This window comes from Dermacentor variabilis, chromosome 8, assembly GCF_050947875.1.
Source record: "Dermacentor variabilis isolate Ectoservices chromosome 8, ASM5094787v1, whole genome shotgun sequence".
Taxonomy (NCBI): Eukaryota; Metazoa; Arthropoda; class Arachnida; order Ixodida; family Ixodidae; genus Dermacentor; species Dermacentor variabilis.
Genome location: NC_134575.1, coordinates 105,302,070 through 105,318,128, shown reverse-complemented (window position 1 = coordinate 105,318,128; position 16,059 = coordinate 105,302,070). Strand labels below are relative to the sequence as shown.

At 43.5% G+C, this 16,059-nt stretch overlaps 1 protein-coding gene across 1 annotated transcript; it reads right to left on the bottom strand.

Moving 5' to 3' along the window:
* Window positions 1–1,579: 1,579 nt before the first annotated feature.
* LOC142591209 (uncharacterized) lies at window positions 1,580–6,749 on the bottom strand. The gene is made up of 3 exons (XM_075703571.1): window positions 6,618–6,749; window positions 4,579–4,764; window positions 1,580–1,927 (listed from the first exon to the last, which is right to left on the bottom strand). The coding sequence occupies exons 1-3, from the start codon at window positions 6,652–6,654 to the stop codon at window positions 1,644–1,646; spliced, it is 507 nt and encodes a 168-aa protein (XP_075559686.1). The 5' UTR covers window positions 6,655–6,749; the 3' UTR covers window positions 1,580–1,643.
* Window positions 6,750–16,059: the final 9,310 nt, after the last annotated feature.

The following is a 16,059-nucleotide window of genomic DNA, read 5'->3' as shown; positions in this document are numbered from 1 at the left end:
CGCATGAAACCAGGAAAATTCAATACTGCGAAATACTTTATTTACTTTCTCATGAAGCTTAGTTTTTCAGAGGCTATGAAAATTAGGCGAGCATAAACATAAATAATGAAAGCTTTCGAGAAAAATCCTTTGTTGGATTCCCATCATTGGTGTCTTTTACCGTGCTGTAATACGGAGCGTTTGTGTGTAGGCTTGCAGGTTATCTGTAAGAAACAGCGAGAGATTAATGAGGATGGGCGCTTATTATCACCACTATGCACTGCATGGCAATATATATGCTAAAAAAGTAGATCTTGAAAATAAGTGTGTTCTTCGAGTGCACATTTTCTGTCGACAAATGATTATTTTGACAAGGTTCGCTGAAGATGCTCAAAAACGGGTGTATTGCGGATTTTTCGCATCATAAATAGTGGAGTTTCTTAACGCACCTTCCTTGGAATTCGACATCAGCGTCATGCGACATGCGACATGCGAAACCTCAAGACCATTTTCCAGAGAAATTGCTCCTCCATTTCTTGAGATGCTGTATCGCGCACACTTATACACTCAGTTATTCCTCTCATACGGGTCAAAGTATCCGAGTTACAAGTGGAGGCATTCTGCGGCCTAATTATTTTCACAGTCGTAGGAGCCAAAACGTTGAAACGTTTTCTTAATATCGTTATGGCGTCAAACACTCGGCACCACTTCGAAATTACGGCTTACATTATAATTTTCAAGGTATCAGCAGTAAACTGTCCACCAGCATTCAATCAATCGTTCGCAAGCGTGTCACCTTCTTGAAATCCAGTGCAATGTCGAGAGTTTTTGACGCTATGCGTTCATGTAGATAGCGAAACAGCATTTTGAAGCGTAGCGCAGTCTCTTCTTCGGCGAACGCCCTTTGTGGTAATTGCAATTCGCAGCTTGATCGAGTCTCTGTCAGAGACGCAGTTGCGGCCGATTTTGCGCACGATTACATGTTAGCCAGCAATTGCATGGCGACGGTGTTGCAGATTTGCAGTATCCGTGTGTTTTATTCAAAGCGCTGTCTCATGTTATCTGCCGTCAGATGGCAGAGGCATTAAGTTGACAATGAGCAATTACATGCCTTTTGCAGCGTGGTGGCCCGAGCTAGCCGCATTTTCTTTCTTATTTAACTAAATGGTCCCAGCTCACATCGCTCGTTCATAAATGCCGTGGTAATGCTTACATGGACCGAGAAGGACTAGTTGTTAGCGTATAGAAAGGAGCCAACAGCTGCCTGAATCGGTTCGTATTTCGCATAAACCTCTTCTCATGTGGTGTGCGATCCACATAATCGCGTTTTCAGTCTAAACTCGCGCGCTACGCTATGCGTACTTTCTTAGGAAAGGTTGGTTTATTAGCTCGGTTATTTGGCTAAACCTGTTTCAGCTAGAAGATCAGCTTGATTACTGTGCAGAGTTCTGTCAATTGCCCCGAGCAGCAAGAACAAAACGAAATACATTTAGTAACACTTGTCTCCATTCTTTTTCTACTACCTTGTTATGAGCTAGAAATAAAAAAAATTGCGCTGCAATTTTTTAATTGATCGAGAGGTAGAAACGAGAAAGTCACCTATAAATATGGGCAGAAGTGGCAGAAGCCGCAGCAGCTGACGCCGTGGCGCCGTCTGGTTGGAATTACTGGTGGCGGTTGTTCGAGCGGTGGGTGGAGCCATAGACTCCATGACCATATCCGCTGTTGTAACCGTTGCCGTAACCGTAGTAGCCATAGGGACTGTAGTTGTAGCCGTAAGGATTGTAGCCGTAAGAATAGTAGCCGTAAGGATTGTAGCCGTACGGATTGTAGCCGTAGTGACCGTAACCTTGTGGGTAGTATCCGTAGCCGGAGGGGAATCCATAACCTGGATTGAAGCCATGAGTTGGCTGGAAGTTGGAACTCGAGACTGAAGGATATCCTCCTCCTGCACCACAAAAACATATGCGTTAAATATAAGGAACATGTTGCATTGTAAAACAAAGGAGTTTGCGAAGAACAGCAGCGGCAGCACATAAACGAGCTACAGCATTGCGTTTTCTAATGTAAGTTCGAGCTGAAGTCCCTCAAGATTACCGCAATCGTCATAGAGTCTGCTACGCACGCATATCGACGTTAAAGTGACGTTGTATTGGTATTATTGTCCTTCTATTTCTGTTCGGCAATTTCGCCTGAAATGAATAATTCTGTGCCGCGCACAGCCCCTTTGGTAGAGCGTCAACCTTAAAATTATAGAATAAATGTCGTCGCCAGAAACTGCCCGGGTTCTTTAAGGCAAGTATAGTCGCTTGACGCTATACCGAAATCAAGCATGACAAAGTAAATGCCAAGTTACAAATTGTATTCAAACACGTTTTCATGGTCTTCATTTTCTATTTCGCAAACATTCAGCAGCATAATGAAATCTATCAGAAGTAGTTATTATAAGTATTTTCCCCCCAGAAGTATGATTCTGAAGAATGCTGACTGTATATTCGCACTTTCTCTAGGTCTATGATACGCCCCAGCAAAAGTAGCGCAAAGGCTGCGCCAGGACATAGATGACCAATGTACTTGAACCTAAGTTGTTCAAAATGATTTACGCGTATTGAGGTTTCAGTAGCTTATGTTGAAAAGGGTGTGAGGGAGTTTAAATATAGCGCAGATTTATGAGAAGTTATAAAATAATGAAAGCGCCTGCTCTCATAATTACAGGCAGATATGTTCAGACCTGCTCGAACGGCGAATGCGTGGAAGCGTGCCGGACGATTTGTCACATCTTCGCGTGAGTGTGTAATCAGCATGTGAAAACTATAGCTTAAATAGTTCAGCATGTTCTTCGCCATTCGGTGAAACGCCTATCTTTCCCTATGGTGGAAATACAAGCGCGGATTTGCAAAATATGCGTGTCATCACTTCAACGTTATTTATTGCTCACACTAGGCGTCCAAGTTTTCTCATATATTTCCAACAAAGCAACCTTCAGCTACATCTACGGTTAACCTCACAGAGTTGACATGAAATAGTCTTGTCCAACCTAACCAACACGAAGCAATGATGAAGGCACTAGTCATGATTGGGCATTTTTCGCTTAGGTTCGAAGCTGTCTTAAGCTTGGATAAAACAATAGTACATTTAACGTAATCTGACCAAAAATGGCAGCTTCTTCTTTGGCTGCTGCTCCTGCTATTGCTGCTAATTATGATGATTGTATGCTATTTTTATGTACACTGCAGAACGAAACTCGTGCAGTTTACCCAGCGATCCAACTAGCGATCTCCAAACCAGCGGTCTCCATTTTCCCCTCTATTGAGGTCGTTGATTCCAAATTGCGCCTGCAAATTTTCCTGATGCCATCAACCCACCTAATTTTCTGCCGTCGTCTACTGCGCTTCTCTTCATCGGTTACCTGCCCTACACATTACGTGGCCTACAGAGCTCCATTTTTTTCTTTGATTATTAACTAGAATATCCGCCATCCCCGTTTTATCTCTGATCCACATGGCTCTGCATCTCAACGTTAGGCCTAACATTCTTCGTTCCATCGCTCTTTCTGCGGTGCTTAACTTCTCGAGTTTCTTTGTCAGTCTCTAAGTTTCTGCCCCATATGTGAGCACCGGTAAAATGCAGTGATTATGCATTTTTATTTTCGACGACAGTGGTAAGCTCCCAGTCAGAATTTGATAATGCCTGCCGTACGCGCTCCAACTCATTTTTATTCTTCTGTACATTTCTTTCCCATGATCAGGGTCTCCTGGGGGTAATTGATCTAGAACGTACTCGTGCGCATACTCTAGAGACTGACTGGCGGCCATGAATTCTTGTTCCCTTGCCATTCTATTCAACTGTACGTTTGACTTCTGCATAATAATCTGCAACTCTACTTTTACACTTTCCCTGTTAAGGTCCTCAAAGGTTTGTTACAATTCGTCCCCAGTGTTGCTCACTTATCCGCAATACATGTCTATAAAACTCATGAACGTCAAGCAATCCAATTCCTCAGGCAAATTCAACTTATAGGAGTCTAGTGAAACTCAAGAGAAACTCCGGACTATGAAAGGGACCTCTCTTAGGCGGCTTTCATAGCTAGCAATAAATACAGCGAGTGCGCAACCGAAAAAGACACCGAAGAAAAAAATAGAAGACCAAGACGTAACTCATATGTGTCTGTTAGTATTTAAATGAAGGAAGTTTTTTTTTACTGTTGTGTATACGCGAAGTATTAGGTGCATTGTGCGCTTTGCTCTACAAGGGCTCAAAGCTTAAGGCACTAACCACTTCTTTACATTTATAAGCTCTCTACAAAAGCTATCAAGCGCAGTCGTAGCCCTCCGATTTTATTGGCATATAACTGGGAGGTTACTTCGAATGCTACGACATCAGATATCCCAAGTGTAGCATGTTTCACCTGTTGATAAAACCCATAATCACGTTTCTTGAGACGGTATTTTACTTTTCCTTTCAGGATCCGTGCCGCATTGCATGAGCTGTATCGGACTCCTGAAAGTCATTTCGCGTGTGTCTCTTTCGGACTGCTCTCGGCTCTAAGTATACACCACAATTAGTTGTTGTTATAAACAGCAACACTTGAGCACTTACCCTGGCCTCCAAGACCACCGCCGATATTGCCTCCAAGAGTGATGGTGACACCCGGAGCTCCACTGGGACCAACGGATTCAACTCCACCGCGCAGAGCCCCTGTCAGTTCACCTCTTGTTGCTGCACCACTTGAGGCAGCTCCACTGGCTGTGTTTACTGCCCGATTTTGGGCATTTCCAAGGGCAACTGGAACATATACATTAATGCTGTGTGGAGTAGCGTTACAAGGTATACGTCTCGTTATGGCGACGACAGAAAATGATGAGAGCTCTCTCTGTGAGAAATATCCTTTTCTACTACATTTCATAAAAAAACAACTAAGCTAAAACACCGATGGATCGTATCAATCTTTCCATTTTTCTATACACCGTCGAACAATGGAACAACTGAGATGCGCAATAGCGGAACTGCCTATTGAACAGTGTACCATGGAAATGTCGCACAATGTCTTTTACGTTTATCTTTGCTTTCTGTTACCTAAACTTCATATGTTGTGCAATATGTAAACCGTTGTCCAAGTATATACGACGTACCCACCCTGCAATGTCTTCGGATATCCGGACAGCAGTATCCTTAAATTTATTGATAACAAATAATAAACTAGTAAATCAATAAACAAGCATATTAGAATAATTGTGGCTCAAGAAATAAAAACATCAATGAAGCAACACAGTTCATCATCTAGAATATTCATAGAAAATCATAGGCAGCAGTGCGCTGCTCTAACTAAGCTGGCATTTGAGCATATCGTCTAAACAGAAAATTTGGCAGTATATGCCCTCAACCTGTTTACAAACTAGCGGTATCACCTAGGATAGCCTGTAACAGCTTGCAGATGCTCTTACATATGCCTCGAAGGTTTCTCACTGGGATTAAATGGTAACTTGGTTGCAAAGTTTTTTTTTTGCGCGTTACGTAGGTCCATGTGTGCTCAAGCCTTCACCACAACCGTACAAGACCGACGTTCTTTAACATGGTTTGGTTGGTTACGTCGGCCGCCCATTTCGAAGCAGCTTAAAAGAAACAAAGCATCGGCTCGGATGCATGCGAGAACGATTACTAGCAAGAAATCGGCGTATGTTCAGGCCGTCACGAGAACGAAAAAAAAAGAACGTTTACTTGGTACACTTTTCTATAGAAATAGGCTTAGTGGCATTCCGTTTTCAACTTTAAGGCTTCAGATAAATCTTTCTCAATTGACAATGCACAACGCCGCCTTCGCACAACGCCTCGAATGCGCGGGCTGATTGTGTCATTCCATATCGTTTACAAGATAAACGAGTTCAGCGCTCACAACTTCGTTTCGCACCTCGAAAATTATTACCACACCTAAGGACGGTGAAAGCTACAAATGAGACTCTCAGCTTCGCTTAGCAGCTCGTTTAGCAGAGCGGGTCGAAGGAACGGCAATGTGTGTCATTATGTCTGTGTCTATATCTGCCTTCTCAAAACAGGGTCATTGTGTCTTGATTATATCTGATAATGAAAATCAAGGAAAAATTACGCCACAACCGCCACTGACGTTCGTTGCGAAAAAGAATCGCGTTAAAATGTACCAATTTCAAAAAAAAAAGAAAAAAATATATATAATCGACGCCTTTTAGGCATATCGCTAGAAGAAATAATGTAACATCGAAAACCCCCATAAACATTATTATTTGCGAATGAAATTGTCCAAAGTTAGCGGACAGAGTAACTGAAGAGTCTTAGCAATGTGGTCAACCCGGTACAAAAGCATGTTTATGTACAGCGCGTGCAAATGAGGCTGAGCAGAGAGGCTGACATCAAATAGGCGCTGTATCGGAAGTGCTGTCAATAGGATCGACGATCAATGCAACACAGCAATCTCTCTCTCTCTCTATATATATATATATATATATATAAACTTTCAGTTATGAGCACCGCTCGCGTACTATCGTGCCTACTTTGCTTTCAGCATGATCCGTTCGCGCTGTCGGCAAACATGAAAGTGCAACTAGCAGCTCAAGTAAAATGAAATTAGCCGCATACATCTTCCAAAAGAGGGAGGATAATCTTACTTGCGGAGAGAAGGCAAGCGATGACGAACGCTCTCATGATCGCGTTGGTGTTCGGGATGATGCGTCCGCAAACAGTCGGCTAATCCCCCTGATGAGAGTGAGGAAACCCGAAGGGCTCATTTCTTTATATAACAAAAACCAGCCTATTCCTAAATCATATTCAATTCTTTTTTCTCTTCTTCATGCACGCCTAATGATTCAGCCCTTTCTTTTTTGCGCACAAGCAATTTTACATCGATCTTGCGTAAGCCGATGGCGTCAGTGCAGGTATTTCGCACATTAGCACAAGCAGCCTTTGCCTTGTCGCATTGTGGGTTTATCATAAAGCCAGATGTAACGGGGTATCGCGCAGCGTATGCTGCCTTGATGTCGACTTCGCTTAAGCTATACGACTGTTAATAATGTTCATTCTGTGACGACAGCCATCGGTGTCGACGCAGCCAGTGCTGATAAAGTTTCTCCTTGGTGTGTGGACGTTGTGCAGACCTTCTATTATGTTGAAATAATTTCACATTTTCTTTTTATTTATAAGATACTCTCCATTGTTGTGCATTCTGTAGGTCGCCTATTTGTGATTTCGTGTTTCGGCGATCATCTTTAGCTTAAGGACACTGGCAACAGCGAAGAGACACGTGTTTCTTTTTAGTAACAAAGGGAAGCTCGCATGTTCCTCTCGCCTTGCGCAACAGACTGTACCGGATCGCATGGTAGCTATGTAGTATACTGGTGATTCTTCCCATAAACTTATTTTAGTTCATTACCTTGGCCTCGATGGCACTTGTGATACATGTCGCGCTAATGCTCTGATAACTTCGCGCTAATGCTCTGATAACTGTGCAACGACGTTTATCTAGATTTATGAAACCCCATCAGCTGCAATTTTATCTCACCACATTTACTCTGTAGTGTAACTGGTTGAAACATGTGCAAATTATTCTCATGGCCAGCAAAAGAGAGCGAGAAATCGATTGATTAATTGGTTTGCATGGCTGAAGGAGAGTTCTAGAGAGAGATGCCAAGGTTGTAACATGGCCGCAGGGGGGCCGAAATCAGTCTTAGTATACAAACGTAAAATATATATGTAATAAAATTGAAAAATAACAAGTGAGGTACCCGCCGTGGTTGCCCGGTGGCTATGCTGTTTTGCTGCTGAGCACGAAGTCGCGGGATCAAATCTCTGCCACGGCGGCCGCATTTCGATGGGCGCGAAATGCAAAAACACCCGTGTACTTAGATTTACGTGCACGTTAAAAAAGCCCAGGTGGTCCTCCACGACGGCGTGCCTCATAATCAGAAAGTGGTTTTGGCAAGTAAAACCCCATAATTTTTAAATAACAGGTCAGGTGCTCTTTAGATATAAAATATAATTTACAAAGTGATCAAGAGATAAAGAACTGCGAAGATTGAGCACACATCTTGGACTCTATGTGAAACAAAGCGTTTGTGAAGTACTGTACATTTGCCCATTTTATCCCTGCATATTTAGTCCACAGAAAACTGGCGCGCCTATGCGGCCTCGCGTATCCTTGCTACGCAAATGCGACAAAGCTGAGACAGGCTTGCTACCTTATTTCTTATTTATTTTGAATGTACCGGTCATTTCTTACCCCGTTGTCGGTATGTGTCATATTACTGGAATCACAATCATCATTAACACGCCGCAATCATCTCAGAGCTTGTTGGCGGTGTAAAGGTATGTATCTTCCGTCCTTCTGGCGAACTCCTGTAGTGGTTATGCGACATTACACAGAAATCCTCATCATAGTCTACACTCGGGCAGATTTCTTGGTTGACCGCCCAATGTGAGTATGTGCCATAATATGCGAATCATGACCATCACCAACGGCGGCAATCATCACAAAGAGCATGGTGGTATTGCGATATGCGCCTCCCGCTTCTTCGCCAAAACCGCTTTGTCGAAATGCCCTCGTAGCCAGAAAAATCATTATTCTAATGAACGCGTGACGACCTTCCGGAAGTACTATTTGGTGTTGCTACGAGAGGAATGTACCGGCAGTGACAAAACCGGATCTGCCCATGCGGTCCGAACTGCATCTTTGGGTCGTCCGAGATTAGGCCGAAGACCTAATCCCTCTGCTGAACGTGCTTCATTTTTTTTTGTAAAGAAAGCGAATGCGAATCCATTCGGAGAAAACTAGACCAGCGACTGACCGACAGATCGACTGAGCCAGGCGAAACCATGGAATGAAAAAAGCTTCCATTTAAAATGTAAGAATGGGCAAGTACCACAGGTTCCTCACGCGGGACCTTCAGCGCAAGGGCCGGGAATCACGTGCTCTAAATGCTACTATTGTAGCACTAGTCTCTGATAAGGAACCGTGGTACAGATCGCATGGGTGAATATGATGCCGTACATGAACATCATTTCAAGAGGCTAATACTAATTTACTGTCAAGAAGAAATCATTGCCTCGGAATACGCTGGGATGAAGTGGAATTCTCTGCCGGTGTTGTAAAGGAAATAATTTTTTTTTCTGTGAGCTTCTAATACGCGACATTCCAGCAACACGTGGAGGACAGTCAACCTCTCGCCACATTTAACAATGAGAGAGGGTTCTTCACCTGTCAACAGGTGAAGAACAGGTGTGGGCGATACGTGTGGCCGATTCCGAGAACGACAGATAGTGACCCAATTTCATCGTATTTTACTTCCTGTTGTACAATTACTCAACTTTGGTTTAATAGCATGCAGTTCTTTCAATATTAGTGTGTCCCATAAGCGTTTGAAATAGCTTCTACGCTTTTTTTCGTAGTAAAAGGTTCAATTTTATCGCAAGGGCAGCTGTAGAGAAGTTCCTGCTTATTGCTCCTATTGATGTACATCGCCCTCAAGTACATTACCCTCAATGCATCTATGCCCAGGCAAACAGCATATTGTGATATGTTAATTAGAAATATACATTCTGCACAGCAGTGAATACAGGTAATAAAGTACAGGATTTTTATGTTGAGTGAACGACGACACTGCAGGTCCTACGAAGCTTAAGGAGCCGCTGAATATAATAGCTTTCCCAGTTTTTTTTTTCTGTATTTGTTTTACAGCCGGCAATACTGCACAGGCCTCAGCTGAGCAGATGCTTATTTCAGGAGGCAGAGCTTACTTCAGGAGGCATAAGATGCACCAGCTTGTGACCTTGACGGATTGGCGTAATATTCCAAGCAGGAGTACTTTGTCTGCAGTTCTAGGAAGTGCATTCTTATGTGTGCATCTAGAGCACACTTCGTGAACTGTACATACGACGTGTCACATTCTGTAAGCTTCTTGTACGATGGGGCAGCAGTCTTCTTGGGTACATCAGGTTCATGAAGTGCAACATCCATCTCTTCTCAGTTACTCACACGCAGAGAGAACTACTCTCTCGCTGCAGGTAGGTTATGAAACACTGTGGCAGCGGTCATGTCGTTTAAGGTTGAATAATAAAAATGTTCAGTCCTTGCGTGTTCTCTCAGAACACATGTAAGACTGGCACATGATCGCTGTAAATGAAGAGACCACTCACTGAACTCTAGGTAAAAGCTCTGCATCAGCCTTAATTTGAAGGCACTAGTCTCGAGACGGATACCTAAATGGTGAACAGGCTCTTCAATCTTTTAATTGTGCTTAGCGTTGCAAAATGATAAACCACAGCACTGTAGTCAAGATGTGAGCGTACCTAAGAGACATTTCTGATCGCTACTCTGCGTTGTGCAGGAGAGAAGTTTTAAAAGGCTTATTGTTTTCAGGTGTTTTATCCTGAAATACTTAATGTGAGAAATAATCATACGCTGAGAGCACAACACGATTTTTAAAAGCTTGTGCTCGCTGCTCACGGAAAGCTAATTTCCACTGACCGCAATAGTCGGAACTGCTGCTACTCCTCTCTTGTTTCAAAAGAGCACGCAACTATTTTTATGGATATTTATTTGAAACCAATTTCCTTTTCCCATTCATACATCTTCCCCCTTGCCCACTCAGAAACGGCAATAATGGTTGGTTTAAAACCTAACTGTACGTCTTTAATCTATACGGAATAAGGCATGCTGCAACAAGTTTGCAACGTTAGGCATTGTACAACAAAGCGCACCGCCTAGTGGCACACTAGTCGCTCGGGTTAAAGGTCTATATAAAGCATTGCCAACTATCACGCAGGTTCTGCGGTCACAGAGATAGCCATCAATTATATTTAACATGCTGCCACAGACACCCAGTGTAGAGAAATGTAAAATTCTCAAACGGCCGTAGGCTTTCTCATGTCAAGAAATACAGATAAGTAGGACTGTTTATGACCAAAAGCGTCCCTAATATTCGCCTCCTCGCGGAGTAAATCGTCGACTGTTGACCTGATATCCCTCAAAGCGAATTGGTACTGTTCAAGCAGTTTATTGGTCTTTGAAAAGTGCAGCAGGGGCCGATTTACCACCTTTTTGGACAAATTCCTAATGGAGCGCGTTGACCCTATAGGCCTATACTTGTGGATAAAGACGGGTCCTTGACCTGTTTAAAAATTCAGATTAAAACGGCTTCTTTCCAAGTAGACGGAATGTACCCTGAAGGCAATGTGGGGCTGAAAGGAGACGGGAGAGTTTTGTGGTTGTCAATGTGCAAGAGCTTTATCCTTTCGGGGGAGATTGGGTGGGGGGAGGGTCGAATAATGCGCCCAGATCCTGGAGCAGATTTATTACAGCAGTTCAGTATTGCCTGGAGCTCTCTTAGGTTAAGAGGATGGTTGTGTGCCCCATTTGCTGCGTGTTTTTGTTACAAAGGCTGTCTGCCCACTTGTGTTTTGTACCTAAGAAATCTTTCGCTATTGCGTGAACAACAGGAGATGTGTTATAAATGTAAACCCAGAAAGTCTGCCTGCTCTTTGATGTTATTTCCCCATGTATTTACCATAAGAAGTAGGCTTGACTGCGGGTTTTCTATTCTGTTTTCTCTGTTGCACACATTCAGTTCATCACTTCAGTCGCGGATACCAGAGACATATTTGTGCCAATTGTCTGCTCTAGTTTGTTGGCGTGCACTTTCTCTTTGCGATTTGGCATACTTGATAGTAAATAAATTTTCCACGGTTGAAGAATCGCGTAGAAGTCCTCACACTTTGTTTCGCTGTCGTTTGGTAGTCGCTCCTTTTGTTAGCGGGATGCATTTGAAGGCACCATCAATAAGGAAAGCTGTGAAGAAGCCACCAGCCACATTCATGCTTGGAACGCAAATTTCCTTCCGCCAAAAGTGAGGGAGCTCTCAGAAGAGCTTTTATCTTCTCATTTGTCCTGTCACCGAGGAACGTATTGCGAGAATTTATCCTGTTTTGTTGTCTTCAGCACTTTAGAAAAGTGGTCATTGCCGTAGGTCGGTTCCTTCTAATTTAGCAGGCATGCCACACTAACAAAAGAACATTTTAAATAATCGGCCTCTCGCATAGCAGCGACAGCCCTCCCATAAGCTGTTCTGTGCGTTCGCATCTCCACGAACTACATAAGGTTAATGTAGTTCATTTAATAAGGCCTGAAATTCCTGTTTACGGAGCTGATAATGAGGAGGCATAAGTGGAGAGCGGGTTGTGACAAGTTTATGTTAAAGCACGTTCGAGCTGCAACTGCCTCAAGGTCCGTTTCTAAGCATTCACACCCAATAATTTTATGAAACATATTTGCAACACCGCAAGAGGACGGAGTGTCGTCGTCGCGGTCTTTAAAAAATGAATAGCATATTGGTGCACAAGGTTTCTATGCTTAGCGTTTAGGTTGGTTTCCTGTACACACATCATGTTTAGCTGGATTTGTCGGAAAAGCTGTTGAACATCATCAAGGTTACGAAAAGTACCTCCGAAGCTCCGCTGCATTATCTGTGCGTTCATATTAAACTACATTAGTTCTGCGTGCATCAAGCAAGGAAACAGCGTATGTTTAGCGTACAGAGCGCTGTTGGGGCCCTGTATTTAGGGGTTTGTCTTTTCTTTAGAGCGCAAGAGCGAATGACGTTGCTTCGTAAGCGCTGGCTTGCCGAGCGACTAGGTGTTGTGTCCATCGCCTCTTGCTGGGCGCTGACCTCGCATTCTTGCGAGTGGTGCTTACCTTGAAAGCCTTGCCTCTAAACACGACACATTGATGCCCAGCCGCCCGGAGGTCCATGGGCTCACTTTAGCCTCCGAGCTGTGCTGCCGACTACCAGCGCCGTCACAGGCCTCCCGTCTTGTCGACTTTAGAAAGACACGGCAGCCTTGGCTACTGCTGCCGTGGGGGCGGATGACGTTGCCGAGCACTCACTGCGCACGGCGGGGGCAGCCTGCCAAGTGGTGTCGTAGTGCTGCTTCCCGACACACCACTTTGGCGAAAGTTGTCACCTGTGCAAATGGCGGTGAAAGACGCGGATTTGCGTCTTTCAAAGCTATATTCCCCTTGACATTGGTCGAGAATATTTCTTTTTATTCCTACCAGGCTGCACAATATCTTGGTAGGCGGGGTGGCCACCATAGCATCGTCAGCCAGCGTGATCTTCACTATCAAAATCTGCACACGTAAGACACCCTCGGCAGCTTTGAGAGGCGTGAACAAACCTCTGCCACTCGAAACAGCATCGCGGATCTGGAATATTGGCTCTCACACGGATGAGCGGCTCTGGCAGCGTCACGGCGTCCAGCTGGCTAAATCCAGTTGGGATTATCGTACACATTGCCGCTTGCACGGTTGACCATTATCACCCGGATTGTGTACCGACGCATACCTGCCTGCCCATTCCATTCCCTGCGCACTCATCGATTTTCCCCGGCGTCACTTCACCGAAATAAAATGGCGGCACGAAATGCTACGTTTTCAAAATGCTTCAATTGTGCATGGCCTGCGAACGAAGCGGCATCTGCAACAGTGATATAGCGTATAAAGCCACCTGGGGACTGCCCTCTCTTCAGTGGCTGCTGCAGCGACATGGCGTAGAGTTGACTAAATCTTGCATGTTCTGTATTACATGTAGGGTATAATATCAATTCCTAGTTCTATAAATGCGATGATCGCTTTTTACTGCTGCTACCGGACCCTTTGGCTGTATTGTCTTGTGCAATGCACATGTTAAAACAATTATTCTATTGTGTGGAGATAGACACACTCAGGCTGGTCCTGGACTGAAAATAATATTGTTAAAGCTACTTGCTGGTCTGTCCCCAATCAGGCAGGAGATCTCGTCTTTGTGGTCTAAATTTGACTCTTTTGAAGAACGCTTTGGTAAACTGGAACATACCGTGTCATCTGTCGTCAATGTGACGCTACGCATCGAACAGCTTGAGAAAACAGTTGCAGGTCCTAATGAGCGCGTTAGCAAGTTCAGTACTCGAATAGATAATTTAGAGAACAAGTCATGGTACAACTTGATTCTTTATGACCTCCGAGGACAGCCGCCAGAACCTGCTGAAATACTGCTTGGGTCAATATCAAGGATGATTTCGTCTAGAGTTGACGCCAAGTCTGATATAATAGAAAGATGTCACACTGTAGGCATGCAAAATCTGTTTAGCCACGTCCAGCTCTACCTAAACTTTCAGATCACAGATGCAAATTATGATTTTGAGCAATTCACATAAGCTCAAATGAAGTAACATACATATCAATGAATATTTCAGTGTCCACGTAAGGCATATACAGAAGGAACTGTGGAAACCGTTTGTTTAAATACGAATAGAAGGGAGCAAATTAAACCTAACGCTTAATAACTTCTTGTTTGACAATGTGGGCTACACTTTCACACAATCACAATGTCGTTATCAAATGTAATGCTGACTGATGGAATAAATGGAAGGCGTAAGTTTTTTCTGAAACAAATTGATCATTACTAAATATTATTGTGCGTAAACCATTAAATAAGATAGGACCTTTTCCCTGTCTTCTGTAATGTTATAATTATCCCCAGATTTGCTTAACAAAAACCTGGTAAAAACAATAGATTATGGATGATGAGTTTCGGCCACTTTGTCATACTGCTCTAAGGAACGAAAGAACGACTAGTCGATGTGACGGTGTAGCATTCGTAATAAAAAGTGGCGTTGAGTACATTGTGCTATCAAAACTTACGGATATTCAATCCGTCTGGTGCAAGGTGAGGCTGCATGGTGGTCATCCCTGCAAGGTCATAGCCATCGGCACAATTTCCCGACCCCCCCTCTAGCTCATTTTCCGTATCAAGAGACTTCTCAAACATCGACATTCTGCATCCTGTGACATCACCTTTTTGCTTAAGATCCTTGCACCTACTTTACATACTGTAATTATCGGGGCAAAATATTTCTATTTTAACAGTACTCTAGGTATGTTTATGAAGGTAAAGGCATCTAAGTTCTCGAAAGCTATAATTTCTCCTGACTATAGCCATCTGCTTTGAGCAGCAATATTGCGTCTTTCTGTGATCCTTTAGTCATACCTGAATCATTTATTAGCCATTTGAGTGGAATTTTCACTTCTGATGACGGCTTTATGTCAGATTTTTCTGCACCTACAGCACTGCCTCCCGTTCTGAGGCATAGAAATTTCTATCGCAAGTGTACACAATGTTCTCTTACATTTTGATACGCCAAAACAAGCCTGATCAAACGAGAAACCTAATATGTGAAATGCTGTAAGATGACATAATACCGTGTTCATTGCAGCCTCTGCGGCAGTTCGGTAGTTATTTCTTATTACACTCAGACAGTGTTTCCGGACCCCTTTTAAGGCTGTTTCATCGGTCTGTTACCACCACTAAGAAAAATCTCTGAAGTAGCATACGTCGCAATTCGATTTTCGGAAATGCCTTTGAACATGTCTTCGACCTTGCCGGTATGACGCTCAGGGTTGCTTGCTGCCAACCTTTGTGCAACACGCGGAATAAATGCTCAAATGTAACGCGAGAACCTGTGCTTATGATGTTGTTAACCTTTCTTTTATAGGAGTAGAAATGCACGTGTTTTTAATTCAACAAAGGATTTGAGGTTTATTTAGACTTGCACATGACGCGCTTGCTGAACTTAAGTGCGACTAGATAACGCGCCCGTTTTCAGCTATCCGCCGTTTAGCAGGAATCTGCGCTGACGACGTCACGTCAGGGCAGTCAGATGTATCCTAATAAATGTAGAATAATAGATGACATGTATTAATGTATGTGTAGACGTGCCTGCTGTGTAACTGTGGTGCCGAATAATGTAATGGTTACTATAGGTGCCGTAAGAATACGCTATCCATAAATTATTGTAAGTTTATTGATCCCGGCGGATGAAGAATGAACATACACCAGTGTAAAGCGGTAGAAGTGCCTAAATGGTATTTATCGTGCTGCAACGCTTCGCAGTAAATTTAAGGTACTGTTTATTTCAAGTCACAGCGTTCAAAATGAAATTGTAGAGTATCCATTATGATACAGACAGCCGGTTTGGTATTTGAGCTCTTAATGAGCAGCTGCGTCTCGTAGTTTACGTATCAAA

What these genes read in the sequence shown, in the direction of transcription:
- LOC142591209 (XM_075703571.1), bottom strand. Translation starts at nt 6,654, where the DNA reads ATGAGAGCGTTCGTCATCGCTTGCCTTCTCTCCGCAA. An exon ending in CGCTTGCCTTCTCTCCGCAA is followed by an intron (nt 4,765 to 6,617) that starts GTAAGATTATCC and finishes TATATGTTCCAG; the next exon opens with TTGCCCTTGGAAATGCCCAA. An exon ending in CGGTGGTCTTGGAGGCCAGG is followed by an intron (nt 1,928 to 4,578) that starts GTAAGTGCTCAA and finishes TTTGTGGTGCAG; the next exon opens with GAGGAGGATATCCTTCAGTC.